This window comes from Adiantum capillus-veneris, chromosome 4 (assembly GCF_014529385.1).
Source record: "Adiantum capillus-veneris isolate H3 chromosome 4, ASM1452938v2, whole genome shotgun sequence".
Lineage (NCBI taxonomy): Eukaryota > Viridiplantae > Streptophyta > Polypodiopsida > Polypodiales > Pteridaceae > Adiantum > Adiantum capillus-veneris.
In genome coordinates, this window is record NC_140934.1 from 55,951,421 (window position 1) to 55,967,922 (window position 16,502).

General features: G+C 42.7%; 1 protein-coding gene across 2 annotated transcripts in view; it reads right to left on the reverse strand.

Annotated features, from left to right (window-relative positions):
• The window catches only part of LOC147459208 (uncharacterized), a 94,562-nt gene extending 88,809 nt beyond the window's left edge, over window positions 1-5,753 (reverse strand). The window contains exon 1 of one of the 2 annotated variants that reach the window (XM_086510514.1): window positions 5,372-5,753. In XM_086510514.1, the coding sequence (XP_086366640.1) occupies window positions 5,372-5,610 (239 nt within the window). In that variant the 5' untranslated portion in view covers window positions 5,611-5,753. The remainder of the gene's footprint in view (window positions 1-5,371) is intronic. The other variant, XM_086510515.1, reaches the window with a different exon arrangement.
• Window positions 5,754-16,502: the final 10,749 nt, after the last annotated feature.

Consider the following 16,502-nt stretch of genomic DNA (forward strand, 5'->3'; position numbering starts at 1 on the left):
TTTGAGCTTCAGGGATACTGAGAGCGGACAGTATTCTGTCGTATGACTTTATGAAATGGAATTCCTGAATATGAAACTGATTTGTTCTTGACTTGTTTTTTAAGTGTAGGAACTGATAGACGAAATGACTGCAGCATTTTGGTCTACTTGATCTCGAATAGACATGTTTGCAATAGGGGTTAGTCAATCTGACATCGATGAGGTCCCGACTGGATCTAGATGCGATTGCTAGCTACATTGCCAATAAATCATGGTCTAAGATCCTAATGAATGTTGAATGTCATGTTATGTCTTGTGATGTCTAGAGATGTCGTGTGATGTGACTGTCGATTGGTACATGTGCTAGATGTGTGTTCCTAGTACGTAGGTACTAACAGTCAGTGTCTGCTAACCCTAACCCTAATCTACAAAAACCCTAACCCTAACCCTAATTCTGCCCTAACCCTAGCCCTGTCCTAATCCTAAATGGTTGCAAGCTGAAATGCTGACGTGGCATGCCTGTCCCGAAAAACACAGAAAATCCGCCAGCTATACGGAAACCCGCTTGCGGCGTTGATTAAGACAGGGCAACACGATGCTTTTTCCTACGCAAAGGATGGGAGAGAGAGAGAGAGAGAGAGAGAGAGAGAGAGAGAGAGAGAGAGAGAGAGAAGAAGCTTTAGCTTTATTTTGATTGGCTCAAGAGAGCTTGTGAGAGAAAGAGCCTTTGCTTTATTTTTAGGCTTTTGATTTTAAGCTTTTGGGGCTCTGCTTTTGGCATCCCTTATAAACAAATAAATAAGTGGTTTGGGTGCCCACTCTACAGAGCATCTGGATGCAGAGTCTGAAAGTGAGACCCAATCATTCTTGTACTTTGAACTCAGATTAATACAAAAAGAAATACCGAAAGGGGTGCCAGTCTTTGGGGCCAATATCTCTAGGCACGGAACTCCACCGGGCCAGTGTAAATCAATTGTGAACTGTGAACTGTTTGAAGTGGTTATTTGGTGCTGTCGCGGTAGATTCTTGACTTGGAGTGTCCAAGTTTGTTACAGTATACTCCTTGAGAGTTTTAATGAATTATGCAGAGCTTATGGAAAAGTCAACGGCTTGAAAGCCCTTATTTTCTTTGACCCCGGAGCTATGGAGAACTTCATCCATCCAGAATTCTTGAAGCAAATGCACTTTGATTATGATGCAGAGGGTGAGACATTGAAGCTGAGCTAGCCACGGGGCAAACTCAGAAAGTGGTACCGCTCATTGGTGCACTTCCAGTGACTATACAAAATTATCATGGAAAAGCAGATTTCCACATTATGAAGTTGGGCAATTGCGACGTTCTCTTGGGCATGCCCAGGCACGACAAGAATGATGCAACTCTCCAGGTCCGAAACCGAACCATCACCGTGATGCAGAAGGGCAAGCCACTTGTCCTCAAAGTTCGGTTGTCCGAACAAAGTCTTGAATGACCTCTCTAGTTGTTTTTTAGTTAAATACTTTTGAACATTGTTTGAAAAAGTATTGTTTGAAATTTGTTTGAAATGGCAATTTAAACCTGCCTTGGTGCCGATTTAAATTGTTTGACTCTGGTTTTAAATACTGGTTTCAATGATTGGTGATTTTACTACCGGGTGGAGAAGTGAGAAATACTGTTTTGGTATTGTTTGAACCTCGGAACGACGCAGGCCGATGCCTGGGGAGCGTTCTATTGTATGTTAGAAAACCTCCGAACGACGCAAGTCAATGCCTGGGGAGCGTTTGGTTGTATGCTTGAACCTCCAAGCGACACAAACTACGATCTGGGGAGCGTTTGGTTGTACAGTCCTTTGAGCTCATGGCCTGGACCTTTTTAGGTTATTTACGGGGGGAGTGATGTGGTAGTCGTTGAGTAGCTGTAGCTTCATACTGCAGACCGTTTGTCTCAGGGGAGTGCTCAGCGGCGCTATTTGTTGTCCCTTGTAACATGCATATGTAAGCATTTGTGTTGCATTGTGACAAGGTTGCACCGTACGTACGTACGGATTCTATCCGTATCGTACGTCCGTAGTGTACGGTTTAGTATGTATGGATAGGTTCCATACACGTTTTTTTTTTTTTTCTTTTTTTTCTTTTTTGGGCTGCTCTATCTCAGCCAATTAAGCCTCTCTTTTTGAAAAACTCCTTGCTGCAGCTGAGAGCGACTGGTTTGAGCAAAGATACAGGTACAGTGCAGTGTGTGCTCCTCTCTTGCAAGTGCCAGCTTTGAGTGCAGTGTGCGGTTTGTAGTATTTACTACTTATTAGAGTCGGGACTTCAAACTTCAGTCTTCGATTATGATGATTCATTATGTATTTATTTTGATGCTCTTAGTTTTATGTGACCATGACAGCAGACATCTAACACTGTTTGGTTAGCTAAGCTCAGCTTTGTGTTTTTAATGTTCGGTTAGAGTCATGGACTCTAGTTTTTGGTATTTGCAATGATCTATTGTTGATTTGCTAGTCTTTATTAAAAGTCTTGGTGAATGCATATATAAATGCATGAAGTACTCTCAATTTTAGGCTTTGTGAAAAAAAGTACGAACTTTTACATACCTAAAAACTCAATCTATTCTATACTACGTACCTTACGAACCAAATTTGTACCGAGCACTACGTACCTAGCTACCTTGCATTGTGATGTGCCAACTATTTAATATTTCTAATTGGATGAGATTGCATGGGTATGTAATTTTTGTGCATCAAGACACCCATGGAAGATCAGTACGGTTTGGGTGTAATGGCTAATTTTACTACGCCAAAATATCAAGAGTTCCGATCTGAACGAAAGAAGAAGCTAACTCCTTGATCAAAAGAGACGAAAAGAGCTGACTCCTTGACCAAAAGAGCCGAAAGGAGAAGCTAACTCCTTAACAAAAAGAGCAAATTGATTGTCCCTCGAAATGACCCTCGGAAATTTTTTAGCTAACTTGAGTTGTTTTACAGATATGTTGTAATCGCGGACGATTACTCTCTTTCAAGAAGGGGAGATGTCACAAACTGCTGACGTGCCAAAGCCCTAGAGAATAGAGCCAACTTGCAGATGTCGACCGAGGACCTAAACCCTAAGAAGAACAAGTAACAAAAGAAGAAGTCCTACCAACTTATGGGGACCCCGTCCGATGGGGCCCCAAGTGACATAAAGGATTCAAATAAAGCTGAACCCTCACACACACACAGCGTGGATCTGATGACGTGGCAGATTTCCAAAAATTGCATTGACATGGTGACGTGGCAAGCTGTACAGATTTTCGCGTTTTGCGCTGACTGCTATACGAAATTCCGTGATTTACGCTGGCAGCTTTTTGGCATTGCTTTTGGACCAGATGCTTTTGAGTTTGAAGGCTTTTCATTGTAAACTGCTTTTGGGACCTAGGGCCTTTAAATATGTGCTAAAGGCACATTCTTTGGCATGCTTCTTGGAGAAGGTGAAGAGTCTCGAGTATCGGCTTGTATTGAGTTGATGCAATATAAAGAAATACCGAAAGGGGCGCCAAGGTTTGGGGCCAATACTCTCTAGGGTGGAATTCCGTCACTCCGTGTCACCTGTCATCTCTCTTTCAGTTCACTTGTTAAAAAGTGCTAAAAGTCTGTTCAGTCTGTTCTTTTCTATTGACACCCGGTGCCCGTCTTGTGACATGCACAACGGCAAGAAACACATGGATCAAGTCGAGATGCCCATATGGACATCTCCATCCACCACAAACATACCAGAACCCATCCGCTGAGTGAAAGCAAGAGACTTGTCCATAGGATCTGCCTGAGAGATAGAAGCCTCACCCAAAAGCACATCCTTATAAGAATGCATCACTTTTTCCCAGGCATCAATCAACGTGCGATTGTCATTGCAGGGAAGCTGCTTAAATGATACATTCTTATTGGCGTTAACCAGAGGAACATAATTACGGAAGACAGATGGAGTATGAATTTTCACTGTCTTTTTAGGCACCACCCATGAGCTAACATCACCTGACCCAACATTTTTTTCTTTTCCTGCATTTACATTCCCAACATCAGCAGACTGCGAATTTTTGTTATCTACATTGGGAATTGCCTTCATAGCAGAAACTCCATTCAATTAAGCTTCACCAACAGATTTGCCTATAAGGGCAGGGACAGAAGCCGAAAGAGGAGGCTGTAAAACTGGTTTAGAACATTCACATTGCATGTGACCGAATCTACCACATCGGAAACAGAAGTTTGCAAATTTATCCCATTTGAGTTTAAAAAGACGCTTGCCAACCCATGGATCCCCTGAATCCACCATAATTCCATCCGGAGTATGCTTATCCGTATCCCCCAGAATACAAAACCTTGCCAAGTTGAGCAGCCAGCAACAGAAGAAAATACCTCCATATGCGAGGGAAATCAACAATTTCCACCCACATATGACATTTGTAACAAATAAGGCTTTGATAGTCCTTTGTAAGTGCCCACGGCAGAACATGAGTCATCTGCGTGCCAAAAAAGAGCGGAGACATCTCCAACAAGGTTTCTAGCTTCAGTGTCTGGCAGTAAAATATCATAGAGACCCCGAGCACCAAAATAAACGCCTCGGACAGCCTAGCGTTTGAGAAGGAAATCAACCCATTGACCAACATCCTGCGCAATTGGCATTTTGCCCGGGAAAAACAAGATGACCGCATTCATGGCGTATCGCGCTACTAGATCCATAAGGTCCTGTACTGGAATTCGCACCTCAAGGACAGGTGCCTAACCATTCCAAGATTTTCGGGCTTCTTCGAAGTCTTCATGAAGACAACTTTTGATTTCAGAAGCACTCTCCGAAACATTATCCATGGCTTTACAACGCTTGAAAACACACGGGAACTCTAACATACAGCAACCAGCCTGTAAAATTCCAAATTGTCACAAGCTGTACTGAATTGCAAAATTCCTGTAAAATTCCAAATTGTCACAAGCTGTACTGAATTGCAAAATTGCCTGACGCTGATGATGTATCAGGTCGCACAGAAGGCTGACAAGGGGCGAGCAGTCTCAAGGGAGCAAGGGTAAAACACCTACAAGGGTTGGGACAGTCGCGCAGAAGGGCTGGAGACTCGTGTGCAGACTTCACCTCTGGCTCGCTGCACAGAGGACACGCAAGGGAGAACCGCTCGACAGCAGGCTCAGCAGCGTCCGCGCACACACACGCACCTGGTGGCGCAGGGCAGAGGATTACAGCAGCGCGCAGGTATAAGGCGACAGGGCAGCAGAAACTCTTCGAGTTCACACACACACACACACACGAAGTACTACCCAGCTATTTATGAAATGTAGAATATGTGAGGTACGATGCTTTGCTTTTCAAAAAAGTATGGGTCTCTTCGTACTTGAAGCACATACAAGCAATGGAAAGAGATGGGAAAACATGCCTGATGGAGTGGGAGGAGGCAGCTGCAGCAGCTGCACGCACATTCGCGGGAAGGTGTTTGAGACGAATTCGCTCATAGGCAGCCTGTATGCGCAGGGCGACGCGAGCTAAAGGAGACTCCTTCTTCTTGACGGGGAAAGGCGCCGCCATCAGGTGCTCCTCTGTTTCGTAGTGCACTTGCCGTGCCTGCTGCCGCATTCGCCATGGCGATGACAAGCTGAAGCGGGCCGCCCGCCTCATTGCCGCAATGCACTTGCGGTGGCAATGGTGGCATTGAAATGAACTTTTTGCAGAAGAGGTCTATTTGTTCAGGATGATTGAGCATTGTAGATCTCCGGCAAAGTACACTCTAGAACTAGAAAAATGTAAGTTCCGATACTCGCCCCCAGCCATGGCCCCCTCCCACCTCAAAGGATTGAACCTAGAACTCGAGGGATCAGAGCCATCTACCTTAACCACATCATCTGCGCACGCCAATTGTGGAATGTAGATGTTTTCGTAGAGTTTTGGCGTGCAAATGTATTGAGGGTGGGAGAAAGTAAACTCATGTATTTTTGTAGACTCAACTATTCGAGTTTACTTTTGCGACAAGATCTACAGCACCCGCTTAATGTCAGGGCCCTAGATTGGTGGGAGCCTCTGGTCCCATCTCCCATGCCCGTGTTACATATAGCTGAGGATGACCACCTCCTTTGTGACTTGTGACTTTGTGTGTGTGTGTGTGTGTGTGTGTGTGTGTGTGTGTGTGTGTGAGAGAGAGAGAGAGCGCAAGACGACGGGAAGGGGTTTCAGCACTTTGTGTTGTGGCATGGACATGAGTGATATTCAAGTTCTACCTTACTTTATGTGTCTTTGAAGTATGGGAGTAAAGCTATAATGTACAATGTGATATGTGTGAAAGCGGCTACCACAATTGCTATCATGTAACGAAGTACAAAACTGTGGCAAAAAAGTAAAACTAATGGCCTTGCCTTTACCATCAAATGCAAGGTGAAGCTAGAACAAGCCTCTTTGCAACCAAATCTTAGGGATCCAAAAAGAATTAAACACAAGTTCACATTGGAATCCTTAAAAGAATCAAAGGTTGGCTGTGATGAGTTTTTAAAAGAACTAAACACAAGTCCACCTTGGAATCCTTAAAAGAATCAAAGGTTGGCTGTGATGAGTTTTTAAAAGAACTAAACACAAGTTCACGTTGGAATCCTTAAAAGAATAAAAGGTTGGTTGTGATGAGTTTTTAAAAGAACTAAACACAAGCTCACATTGGAATCCTTAAAAGAACTAAATACAAGTTCACATTGGAATCCTTAAAAGAACAACAGGTTGGTTGTGAGGAGTTTTAACACAAGAAGTGAAGAAACGTTTTTAAGAAGTGCGTTTAAAAAATGGTAAGGCTTTTGCTTGTCAACCACATGAGACAGGTGTGTTAATTCTATTATTGTTTCACCTATGGTGTTCTTCACTATACCACATATCTTATTAGGATATTATCCTATGCACATGTCGCAAATTCTTTTTATCGATTATTGAGAAAGAATCAAAAGTTTCAATGGGAAGAAGAGCATACAAAAGCCATGAGAAAGTTAAAGAAGTTACTTTTTTTATTACCAACATTGAGGAACGTAGACTATGCACATTTTAACAGCATGTGTTGGGGTAAAGACGGCATGTGCCTTGCCCCAAGATAGACATCCAGTGTTCCCCACCCACTGACCTCACTAACCTACTCACTTATTCTTAGAATAAGGAGTGAGGTTTGCTTTAGGCCACTCTACTCCACCCCACTCTATGTGTTCTCTTTCTCTCTCGCCTTCTCCCTCTCCGTACATGCTCTGCATTCGTGCATCCCTTTAACTGGTATAGAGCACATGGCGATCACGGGGAGCACGGCAGCATTGAGAGCTTCAAGGCGATGGCTTGCTTGCTCTTGACTGTGGAGAAATTAAGAAAGCTTGGAAGCTTTATAAGAACGCAATGGGAGCTTGTGAGCTCATTGAGAGTGATGTATGATCTTGTGGAAGCTCAAAAGACAATGTGGAAGATAGTGTGTAGATGAAGGTGTTGCCCTAAAACTATGTGTGCACAGTAGCATTGTTTTGCATATTGTTTTTCTCCTTGTACAATGCAAATCTAAAAATTATGTATGTAATGCCCCTTTGTTTTGACATGGTCTCTAAGCTAATCACCAAGCGAAAAGAACCAAGCGAAGATAAATCCGAGTAAATTGATACAAGAGCAACAATAGTGAAAGAAAAACATTATGTCATGCACATTACTTTCACTACCACAAATCTGACACTTAATTAGCAAAAAATGAGATTTTAGAACCATTATGAAAATTGAATACTCGAGACACAAGCAATCTCTTCATACTCGAGACATCTATAGTCCAATTCCATGTGGCATGCCTCCTCTCAAAAATAGCCCACCAAAAATTTGGCACCTATATTTTGCAAAAAAAAATCAACACACAACCTTCTAAGCCTACAATGCTATCCGAGAACCTCCTAGCCTGAAACAACTCCTCTTTTGTAAGCAAGAGAAAACAAGTGCCTAAAGAAAGTGGAAACAAGCTCACTCACTCTCTCTCTCTCCTCTCAAATTCGTAGTGCAGCACCCTTGAGCTGCCCTCCCTTTCCCCTTGCTAGCTCGGCACTAAAATGGTGGAGGAAATGAGAGCATCAAGTTGTGGATGCACCCACTACAACTACATCGATGGCATATGAAGTGGCAATGATGAATTGATGTGCCCAATGCATGATGAGCTCAAGCATACCCAACTGCCTCATGACCAACTCAACGAGATTCTTGAGGTATGATTTGTCTATTGCTTTTCCCCATACTTGACTAAGAGTTAATCCATGTTAAGATCTTCTTCAAACACAAGAGAAGAGCCCATTCTATGAGGCTCATGTGAAACATGTAGATGTTTAATTATTGCTTTGCTCAATTGTGACAAAAGTTGATTCCTAAAGTCTCCTTTACTCAAACAGATTTACAGACATTGGCATTCTTTAATAGAAGCTTCCAAGTGAAATTTTGGACTTGTTTGGATGGACAAGACCATGAAAAGGGTTGAATGGGTACCTCCAGCCTATAGAATAAAAAAAATCAATCAAGGAAGCATAGGAGGTTGTCAGCTCCTTTCAAAATGGTTGCATCACATTGAGAGTGGTCCTTTGAAAGTTAATACTTTTGAAGAGAACTATATATTTTTCTTGAGGGAGAAATTGATAGAGTCACAGTTATAGTGGAAAATTTGAGTAAAATGGGGTTCATTTTAGAGAATTTAGAACGGGTGCTTATACAAGAAAGTAAAATTGATTGAGAGGTTAACATGTCTATCTATCGTAGGTCTGCCTAACCTTGTGGGAACAGATTGTTGTCTTTTGGATTTGTGAGCATAGCTAGTGAAATGCATGAGGTCTTAGACAATATTTTAAGGGAGGAGTCCAAAACAAAAGTGAATCTGCAAGGTATTTTGAGAAGAGGCAGTACAAGGGTTGTGGCAAGCTACATTTTACTAACTACCAAAAGTTCTCATTTCGCTAAAGTTCCCCGACAACATGTGCAACATTGGCTTCTAAGCTACCTCTTAATTCTTTGAGACCTCCTAATTGCAAATTTAAGGATAAAATAAGGCTTGAAGAGGTGCCTTATATGGACCTCCAAAAGGTTGCTTGATCTGATCATTTTGCTTTTGGAACCACTTTTCATGAGGACAATTTCTTGCCTAACGAGTCTATCATGATCATAAAATAGAAGCGATCTGACCCAGAGTCAAATGCAAGTTCTTCTGCATTGAGAAGGCTCAAGTCTCAGGTGCATTTTCTAGCTAGGGAGAGGTGAATTCATGAAGCAACAATTTCTTATAAGCTCCTTTGTTGTGAGTGTTTTCAGCCTCTTAGAGTCTCACTGCTCAAAACACAAAAGTTCCTAGACCCAAGTTCCTAGGACATCCAGGCAAAGGTTGGAATAATTTTTTAGTCCTATTTCACATTATTGCGATTTAAAGCTTCAAAAGCCTGTCGAATCCTTTGCAGTCAAATAATGGCGATTTAAAGTTTCAAAAGCATGTCGAATCCTTTGCAGCAGTGCGTAAACAAGAGCATTAACCATCACAAGAGTAGAGTCAGTGTTTCTTATACATGTAACACGCCAACTCTCTGGCTACAATCCAATGCCCCAATCCCTTCATTCCCAAAAAATAGCCCTTGCATTGCTCGCCTCACATTGCAGTCTCGCTTTACTGTCGTCCGCCCTCAACACCTCAACAGCATGTCGCTTCACCATCGTTTTCCCAAGAGGCATTCAACTGAAATTCTGAATGATCTCCTACTGCAAACCATCATGTGTGCCGCTTTCTGTGCCTGTGGCACGGCCTACTATAGAAGCTCCCTAGTCTACTTCATGTGCAGACTGGTTGCAACAACAGACCAAGGACGGGTAGGGTCATGTGGGTTGGGTCTTTTTCTTTTTGAAAAAAAACATCATGCCAGTTTGTAGTCACCATTTTGAAAGTTGTTTTATGAGTGGAATCTTTTGCAAATTCCATACACTTGATGGCAGTTGAGAAGCATAAACGAGGCCTATGAGTAGCCAACATGGAGAAGGAGGTGTGTCATGCAAAGAGGCAAACACCGTAGATTGTGCCACCCTCATGCAAATGTTGGAGGTTGTGCCACCCTCAAGGGGGGGGAGATATATATATATATATATATATATATATATATATATATATAGAGAGAGAGAGAGAGAGAGAGAGAGCAAGCACCTCTTTAAAATGTCAATCGTACGAAGATTGCTCCTTCACCATGCATGTCCTATGTTGCTTTGGTGACCCTACCCTCACTGCCATGCAACCCCCCACTAGGTAGCGTACTCTTCTACTCAAGCTTGCAACCCTCCTTCACATGCGGTTGGAGAAAACTCCTCCCACCTTTAACGTAGCAAGGCTGCTTGCGTCCTTTTGCAGTAACACCCCTCCAACCTCTTGTCCTTGTCTGCTCTATGGTACTACAACACAGGAAGAGAGGCAAGCGCCGCCAGAGAGAGAGAGAGAGAGAGAGAGAGAGAGAGAGAGGAGAAGAAGAATAAGAAGAGAATTTTAACATCGTAGGAAGCTATTCCAAGAGACCTCAAAGATCTATCCAACGAGAGTTGAACTCAAGACCTGTTATTCAAGAGGGAAATGGCATAACCAATCTACCACACTTGGGTGATAGAAATGTTATACCATTTTCCTCTTCTTATTTGTATGTGAACTAGAGTGGCTATGGTTTAGATTACTTTGGTCTTCAAGGTGTCCCAATGTTCAAGAAAAAACTTTAGCCTTGAGCCAACTGAAAAATCAAAACAACCGGTTAAAAGGATCCACTAGAAAATGTCTTTGATGCTATAATAATGCAACTTCATCTTTGGTATCTTCTCAGGATAAGCTATTATTTTGATATCACGGCTTGCTCATAGCTAGACTTTACCTCATGCTTGGTTTTCAACATAGAAAAAGTGTGTTGATTACAATAAGTGTATTGATTACATGATAAATGTGTAACATATTATTGTTAGTAGTGATTGTGTTGTGGTTTAAGGGGTTGTTTATTTTTTTGAAAACTTGGGCATAGTCCTACAATTAGGAGAGTCTCTCAAAGAAAAGGAATAGGGTCTCGGGCTCACGATCCTCTATGCACTGATCAAGTGTGCTCCATGTCAGTCTCACAGAGGACTTTCATGACAATGATCTTTCTGGTAATGAGAGCGAAAGCACAGACATTGGCTTGGGGTCATTTAATGAAGTAGATGCTCACATAGCTAGGAGGGAGTCAACCTTGAAATTGGCTCCAATTTTGTTCCATCGGATATATTAGTCGTCGTGGGATTTGAGTTTGATTGTGGGATTAGTTCTCAACTATGGAGAACCCGCTTGCACTTTTGCAATTTGCTCTAACAAAGAATGTTTGATGGGACTTGCTTGATTATTTTGTTGCTCGAAAATACTTGCTTGCAAATTTGTATAGCCCTTCACAAGAAACTTCTTGCAAATTCCATCGATTTGATGAAATTCAACTCAGACTGACTATATATAGGAAATTTCAGGTTTTCTATTTCACATGGTGTGCAAATATGATGCACTTTTGAAAGCACAATAGGTGCTTGAAGTTAGGTGCATAATTTTTGAGGTTGAAGATGCAATTTCAGCTGTAGATCTTGAAGTTTGAGATTTTTTGGTAGATTTGGGTAATGAAGCATGGAGGCATTTACAGTCCCTTGCATCGGTCTCTTGAGAGACACAATTTTTTGAGCACACACTCACTCGAAGGTGGAGTCTTCTACATTGGCACTACATGTGGAGCTGCTTGCTACTAGACAGATGGTCAAGAGGGTGCATTATGGTCAAGCATTGGTGGAGCCAAGAGCATCTTCCTTTCCCATGCTTTTTATCCCATGGAGCTCCATTCTTAATTTATTTAAGCTATATAATATCTATAGTTTGAAAATGGGGTGGCCAATAATGAAACCAAAGTCAACAAAGGAGGAGGGAAGGGCCTCCTTGTCTCCTCTCTCCCTCCCTCCCTGAGCCCGTCTCTCTCTCTCTCTCTCTATATATATATATATATATATATATATATATATATATATAAGTGGCCAGCAAAAACTCTCTCTCTCTCTCTCTCTCTCTCTCTCTCTCTCTCTCTCTCTCTCTCTCTCTCTCTCTCTCTATTTTTCCCTCCGTCTGGATCAGCCATAAGCTACAAATAAGCTGATTTCAACCACACACACTTGCATACACGTGTGCACACAATGCCTGTACACACGTGCACAGTTTTCCTCGCATAATCACGTCCAAAAACCTTGTGGATCAGCCCATGGGTAAGAAAAAAATAGATTTTTAGCCATCTCCCATTTGTATACTTGCACGCACTCGCATGCATATGCACTCCTCAACGAAGGTCTCGACAAGAATGACGACGACCATGACGATAGCAATTGGAGGATGTGACAACAGCTCTGCAGACAACACGATAAAGCTAGAGGCATACTCGAACAAACGTCGCATCACCAAATCGAGCATCAGTGGGTATGTCACGACCATCTTGCATAGCCATAAATGTTGATTTCAACAACATGACCACTTGTAAAAATTCTCGTTTTACCCTACCTATCACTACCCTCATTTTTCCTTGTAATTTTAAAACCAAAAATTCTTTTTTTTTCTCCTTCTCTCTCTAGCGGTGGCCCCCACCAATTAGAGATCATCTAGCTTGCATCATTATCCCTAAATAACACTAGGAAAATGGTCTTCCTAGCGGGGCCAGACCATGTGCTAGGGCCCTCTTTGTTTGACATAAAAAAATTGTGGAAGATTTCTCCTTTCCACCTATATAAGGAGGGTTAGAGGTTACTATCGAGAAGATCATCAGACACATACCATCAACATCACACTACCACTTTGAGAGAGAGACATCACCAAAGAACACACCATCGCAACGACATGATGCATGACATGAGACACGAGAGAGGGAGCATGGCAACATAGTGGGATGCACGACCACACACACCAAATGCATTCATGCAAAAATCATGTACCGAGGTAGTAGGCAAGCGCTTGAAGGCACCATGAGCACTCTAGGGGAATGGGCGACGACTCCATTCTACTCTTGAACACTCCAAGCACTTGTCATCGCTCACGATGCTACCGACATTCCCATCGTCATGATGTTTCCTATACTAATTTTGCCGCTAATCCACTAACCTACTAACTGTGGAGATTGCCATGCACCATATGGAAGTCCACATTCCATTGTTTACGCCTCACATTACAAGCTCTTTCTCTCTCTCTCTCTCTCTCTCTCTCTCTCTCTCTCTCTCTCTCTCTCTCTCTCTCTCTCTCTCTCTGTGTGTGTGTGTGTGTGTGTGTGTGTGTGTGTGTGTGTGTGTGTGTGCTTCTTGGATGTTGGTGTCATTTGTTGGCCACCATTGTAAGTATCATCAAGAAATGAGTTTGATCTTCTCTCATGCTTTAGTGTTGATTCTCTCTCTCTCTCTAGCTCTCCATTCCGGGATTTGCTCGCTAGTGTTTGTGCATGTCATGATGTCTGGGTTTTGTCAAGTGACATAGACCACTCGCATGTGCACGCATATCACCGTGTTAAGTGTGCTTCTCCTACTCCATGTATCATAAGTGTTTTCTCATTGGCTTAGTTGGAAGGTGTGTCATTTCTATCATCTTGGCCGTCTGTATCTGCGTCCTAGCTGCATCCCAAGCTAGGTGGTGCCCCTACTGTGTATCTCCCGTGATGAGACCATCGTGCATAGTCTTGGTGTAGAGGCCACTGGGTGTGTTTTTCACTTTTGCCTCTCATTTGGTGCCCCCACTAAGGAGAGCTTTGCAAAGACTTAAATTAATAAAGAGTAGTGATGCATGCCATCAATCATGGATGAGTGGCTACAAGAGTTTTCAAACTGGAGGAGTGAAGAAGAGGAGACTGTGGAAACACTTAAGGCCTTCATCAAAGTGCTACTACCAAGTTGTAGTATCATTGAGATTCAAGAGGTAAGGTCCCCATCTTGCATTGCTCGTGCTAATCACAAATCAAGAGCATTAAGGGGGAGGACTACGAGGTGTCATAACTACTCTCAAGCGAAGCATTTTGTCAATGAGTTCCAACATAGGAGGTAAAGAAAGGTCGGTGAGTTTTTCTTTTGAGAACCGCATCAACACTCTCACATCATTCAAATTTTGTGTAGCACCAAGGGTTTTCTTCCCAATGGTTGAAGAAGAGTCATCAACTACATCAACCACAAAGTCAAAGCCAAAAAGCCTAAATAATTTAGTGGAATCAAGTGCCTATGCTCTCTTTAGGCTTGGAGAGTTTAAGTGAAGTCCAACCACCCAAGCGTCACCGGAGCATGCAAAATGGGAAGCCAATTGAGGTAGACTCTTCCCACTCAGTCAATCCTAAACCTGGTATGGAGGATTTTGTGAACTTCAACAAGAGGTAGAGGCATGTGGAGGAGGTTCCGCCTTGTCAACACCTAAGGTATGCAACTCTAGTGGACGAAGCCTTGCCGTACACCCAACATGGATAATAACAATAGGCCTTTCCTTTTTGTTTCTTGCAACACATGCATGTAAACGTATACATTGATAGGAAAATATTCTACCAGCAAAAGATTATTTTCCTATTCGGAACAAAATGCTAGACGAAATCCTTAGATCCCCACATCCCATCATCTTGCTCATTCTCAATTACTACCACTCTTTTAATGTAAACACCTTTATTCTATTCTAGTCTTGTGCTCTTTTTATCTCCAGCTCTAGTTTTTCACACCTGTATAAACCTGTATGAATCACTAAGTCATTACAAAAAGAAAGGTTTGTGATTGTCTGCTCATTGATTTACTTCCATGGCAAGTTTCTCTTTGCCTACATTTAATGGCAAGAAGGGAGAAGACATCACCACCGATTTTTTTGGATAACTTTGATATCGGTTTGTGTGGTTTCCAACAAGGATGATGATGTTTCACAGCTACATATTTTTATTCTACTTATGAAAGTAGAGGCAAAGTCTTGGTATAATGCTTTGCTCCAAGCTAGCAAGGATGCATGGGACTTACTACGTGTTGCCTTTGTGAAAAGGTTTATTGAAGGCACTACCTCGGAGAAGTTCTGGCAGCTACTGAAAAAGTTGAAGAAGGGAGGTCTGTTAGAGTATGTCACTTATGAATCCAAGTTTGTGGATTGTTAACCCTCACGGCACACGGACACCCTATGATCTATAAACGTTGTATTATTTAGAGTCAGGTACCGGGCTTGTCGGTCCAATAGGGAAAGGTAGAGTGATCGCCGATGAGAGGCGCACTTTAACTTGGACATTCAAGGGATTAGTTGGTTAAGCATGGGCGCCCAAGTGTGAATGGGGTGAGCTCCTATAAAAGCCAACTAAACCTAATTTTTACTCATTCTCTCATTTGTGCAATTGAAGAGTGCTCTTGCTCCATCTCCATCTTCTTCTTCTTCACCTCCTTGTGTGTGTGAGAGAGAGAGAGAGAGAGAGAGAGAGAGAGAGAGAGAGGGAGAGTGTGTGTGTGATCGAGCATTACGAAGGCACGACGGCGGTGAAGCGGTTGAGCGCGGCACGACTGCAGCTTCTTCTTCATCGCGGCGAGGAATCCACCACGAAGGCGAGCGTAGAGCGGTGAGTGACACACCCTTTGTTTTCTTGAGCTTGCTAGTTTAGGCTTGTTGTGTGCTTGGAGCCGTTTGTGGCTCGCATACGGTGTATTGGCAAGTCCCTTGCTTCGACAGTGCGGCAAGGAGCGCACATTTTTGGCGCCGCTGCCGGGGATATGCCCTACACTAAGCTCGGTTAGCACTTTACGCTTCCTTGTGGTGCAATTTCTATCATAGGAAAGGCAGGGAAGGAGTGTGTGGAGATTTCTGTTTTTTGCGTTTTCTGCATTTGCTGTCAAGTTTCAATTTCTGCTATTGTCTGCGTTTTTTCAATTTCTGCAATTTCTGCATTTTCAAGTTCGGCGTTTTCAGTTTCTGCAATTTCTGCATTCCTTGCGTTTTTTTTTTCAATTTCTGCGTTTTTTGCAATTTCTGCATATCTGCGTTTTTCAAAAATAAAAAATAAAAAAAATCGGAAATTGAAAACGCGAGCGAGCGGGCGGCTAAATTTTTCAAAAATAAAAAACGTGACTCTTAAAACGGACGGGTTGGTTTGTATAAAAGATAGATCGAGATCATTGTCCCAAGCCCAAGCCCAGGCCCAAGCCTCAGTCCTCAGTCTTATGATATATACTAGACTCACTCTTATATATATACCCTACTCCCTCAAGAGAGAATGAGAGCATGTGGGACAAGTCCTCCACTCTCCTCCTTTCTCTTCCCACTTGCACCCTTAGACTTTCTAGTTTGGGCCTAGTTCCCTACTGGAAATTGACAGTTTTAGGGATTCCGAGGGCATAGAGTGACCAAACGGAGGGCTGTAAAGCACGGCACGACCCTCTGACCGATACGCTCGTTTCGAGCTATCACACGGCCCATTCCACGACACGCTCTAAAAAATCTAGCAAAAAAACAAACAAAAAACACGCTAAAAACTAGTCACAAGGCCTCCTAGAGC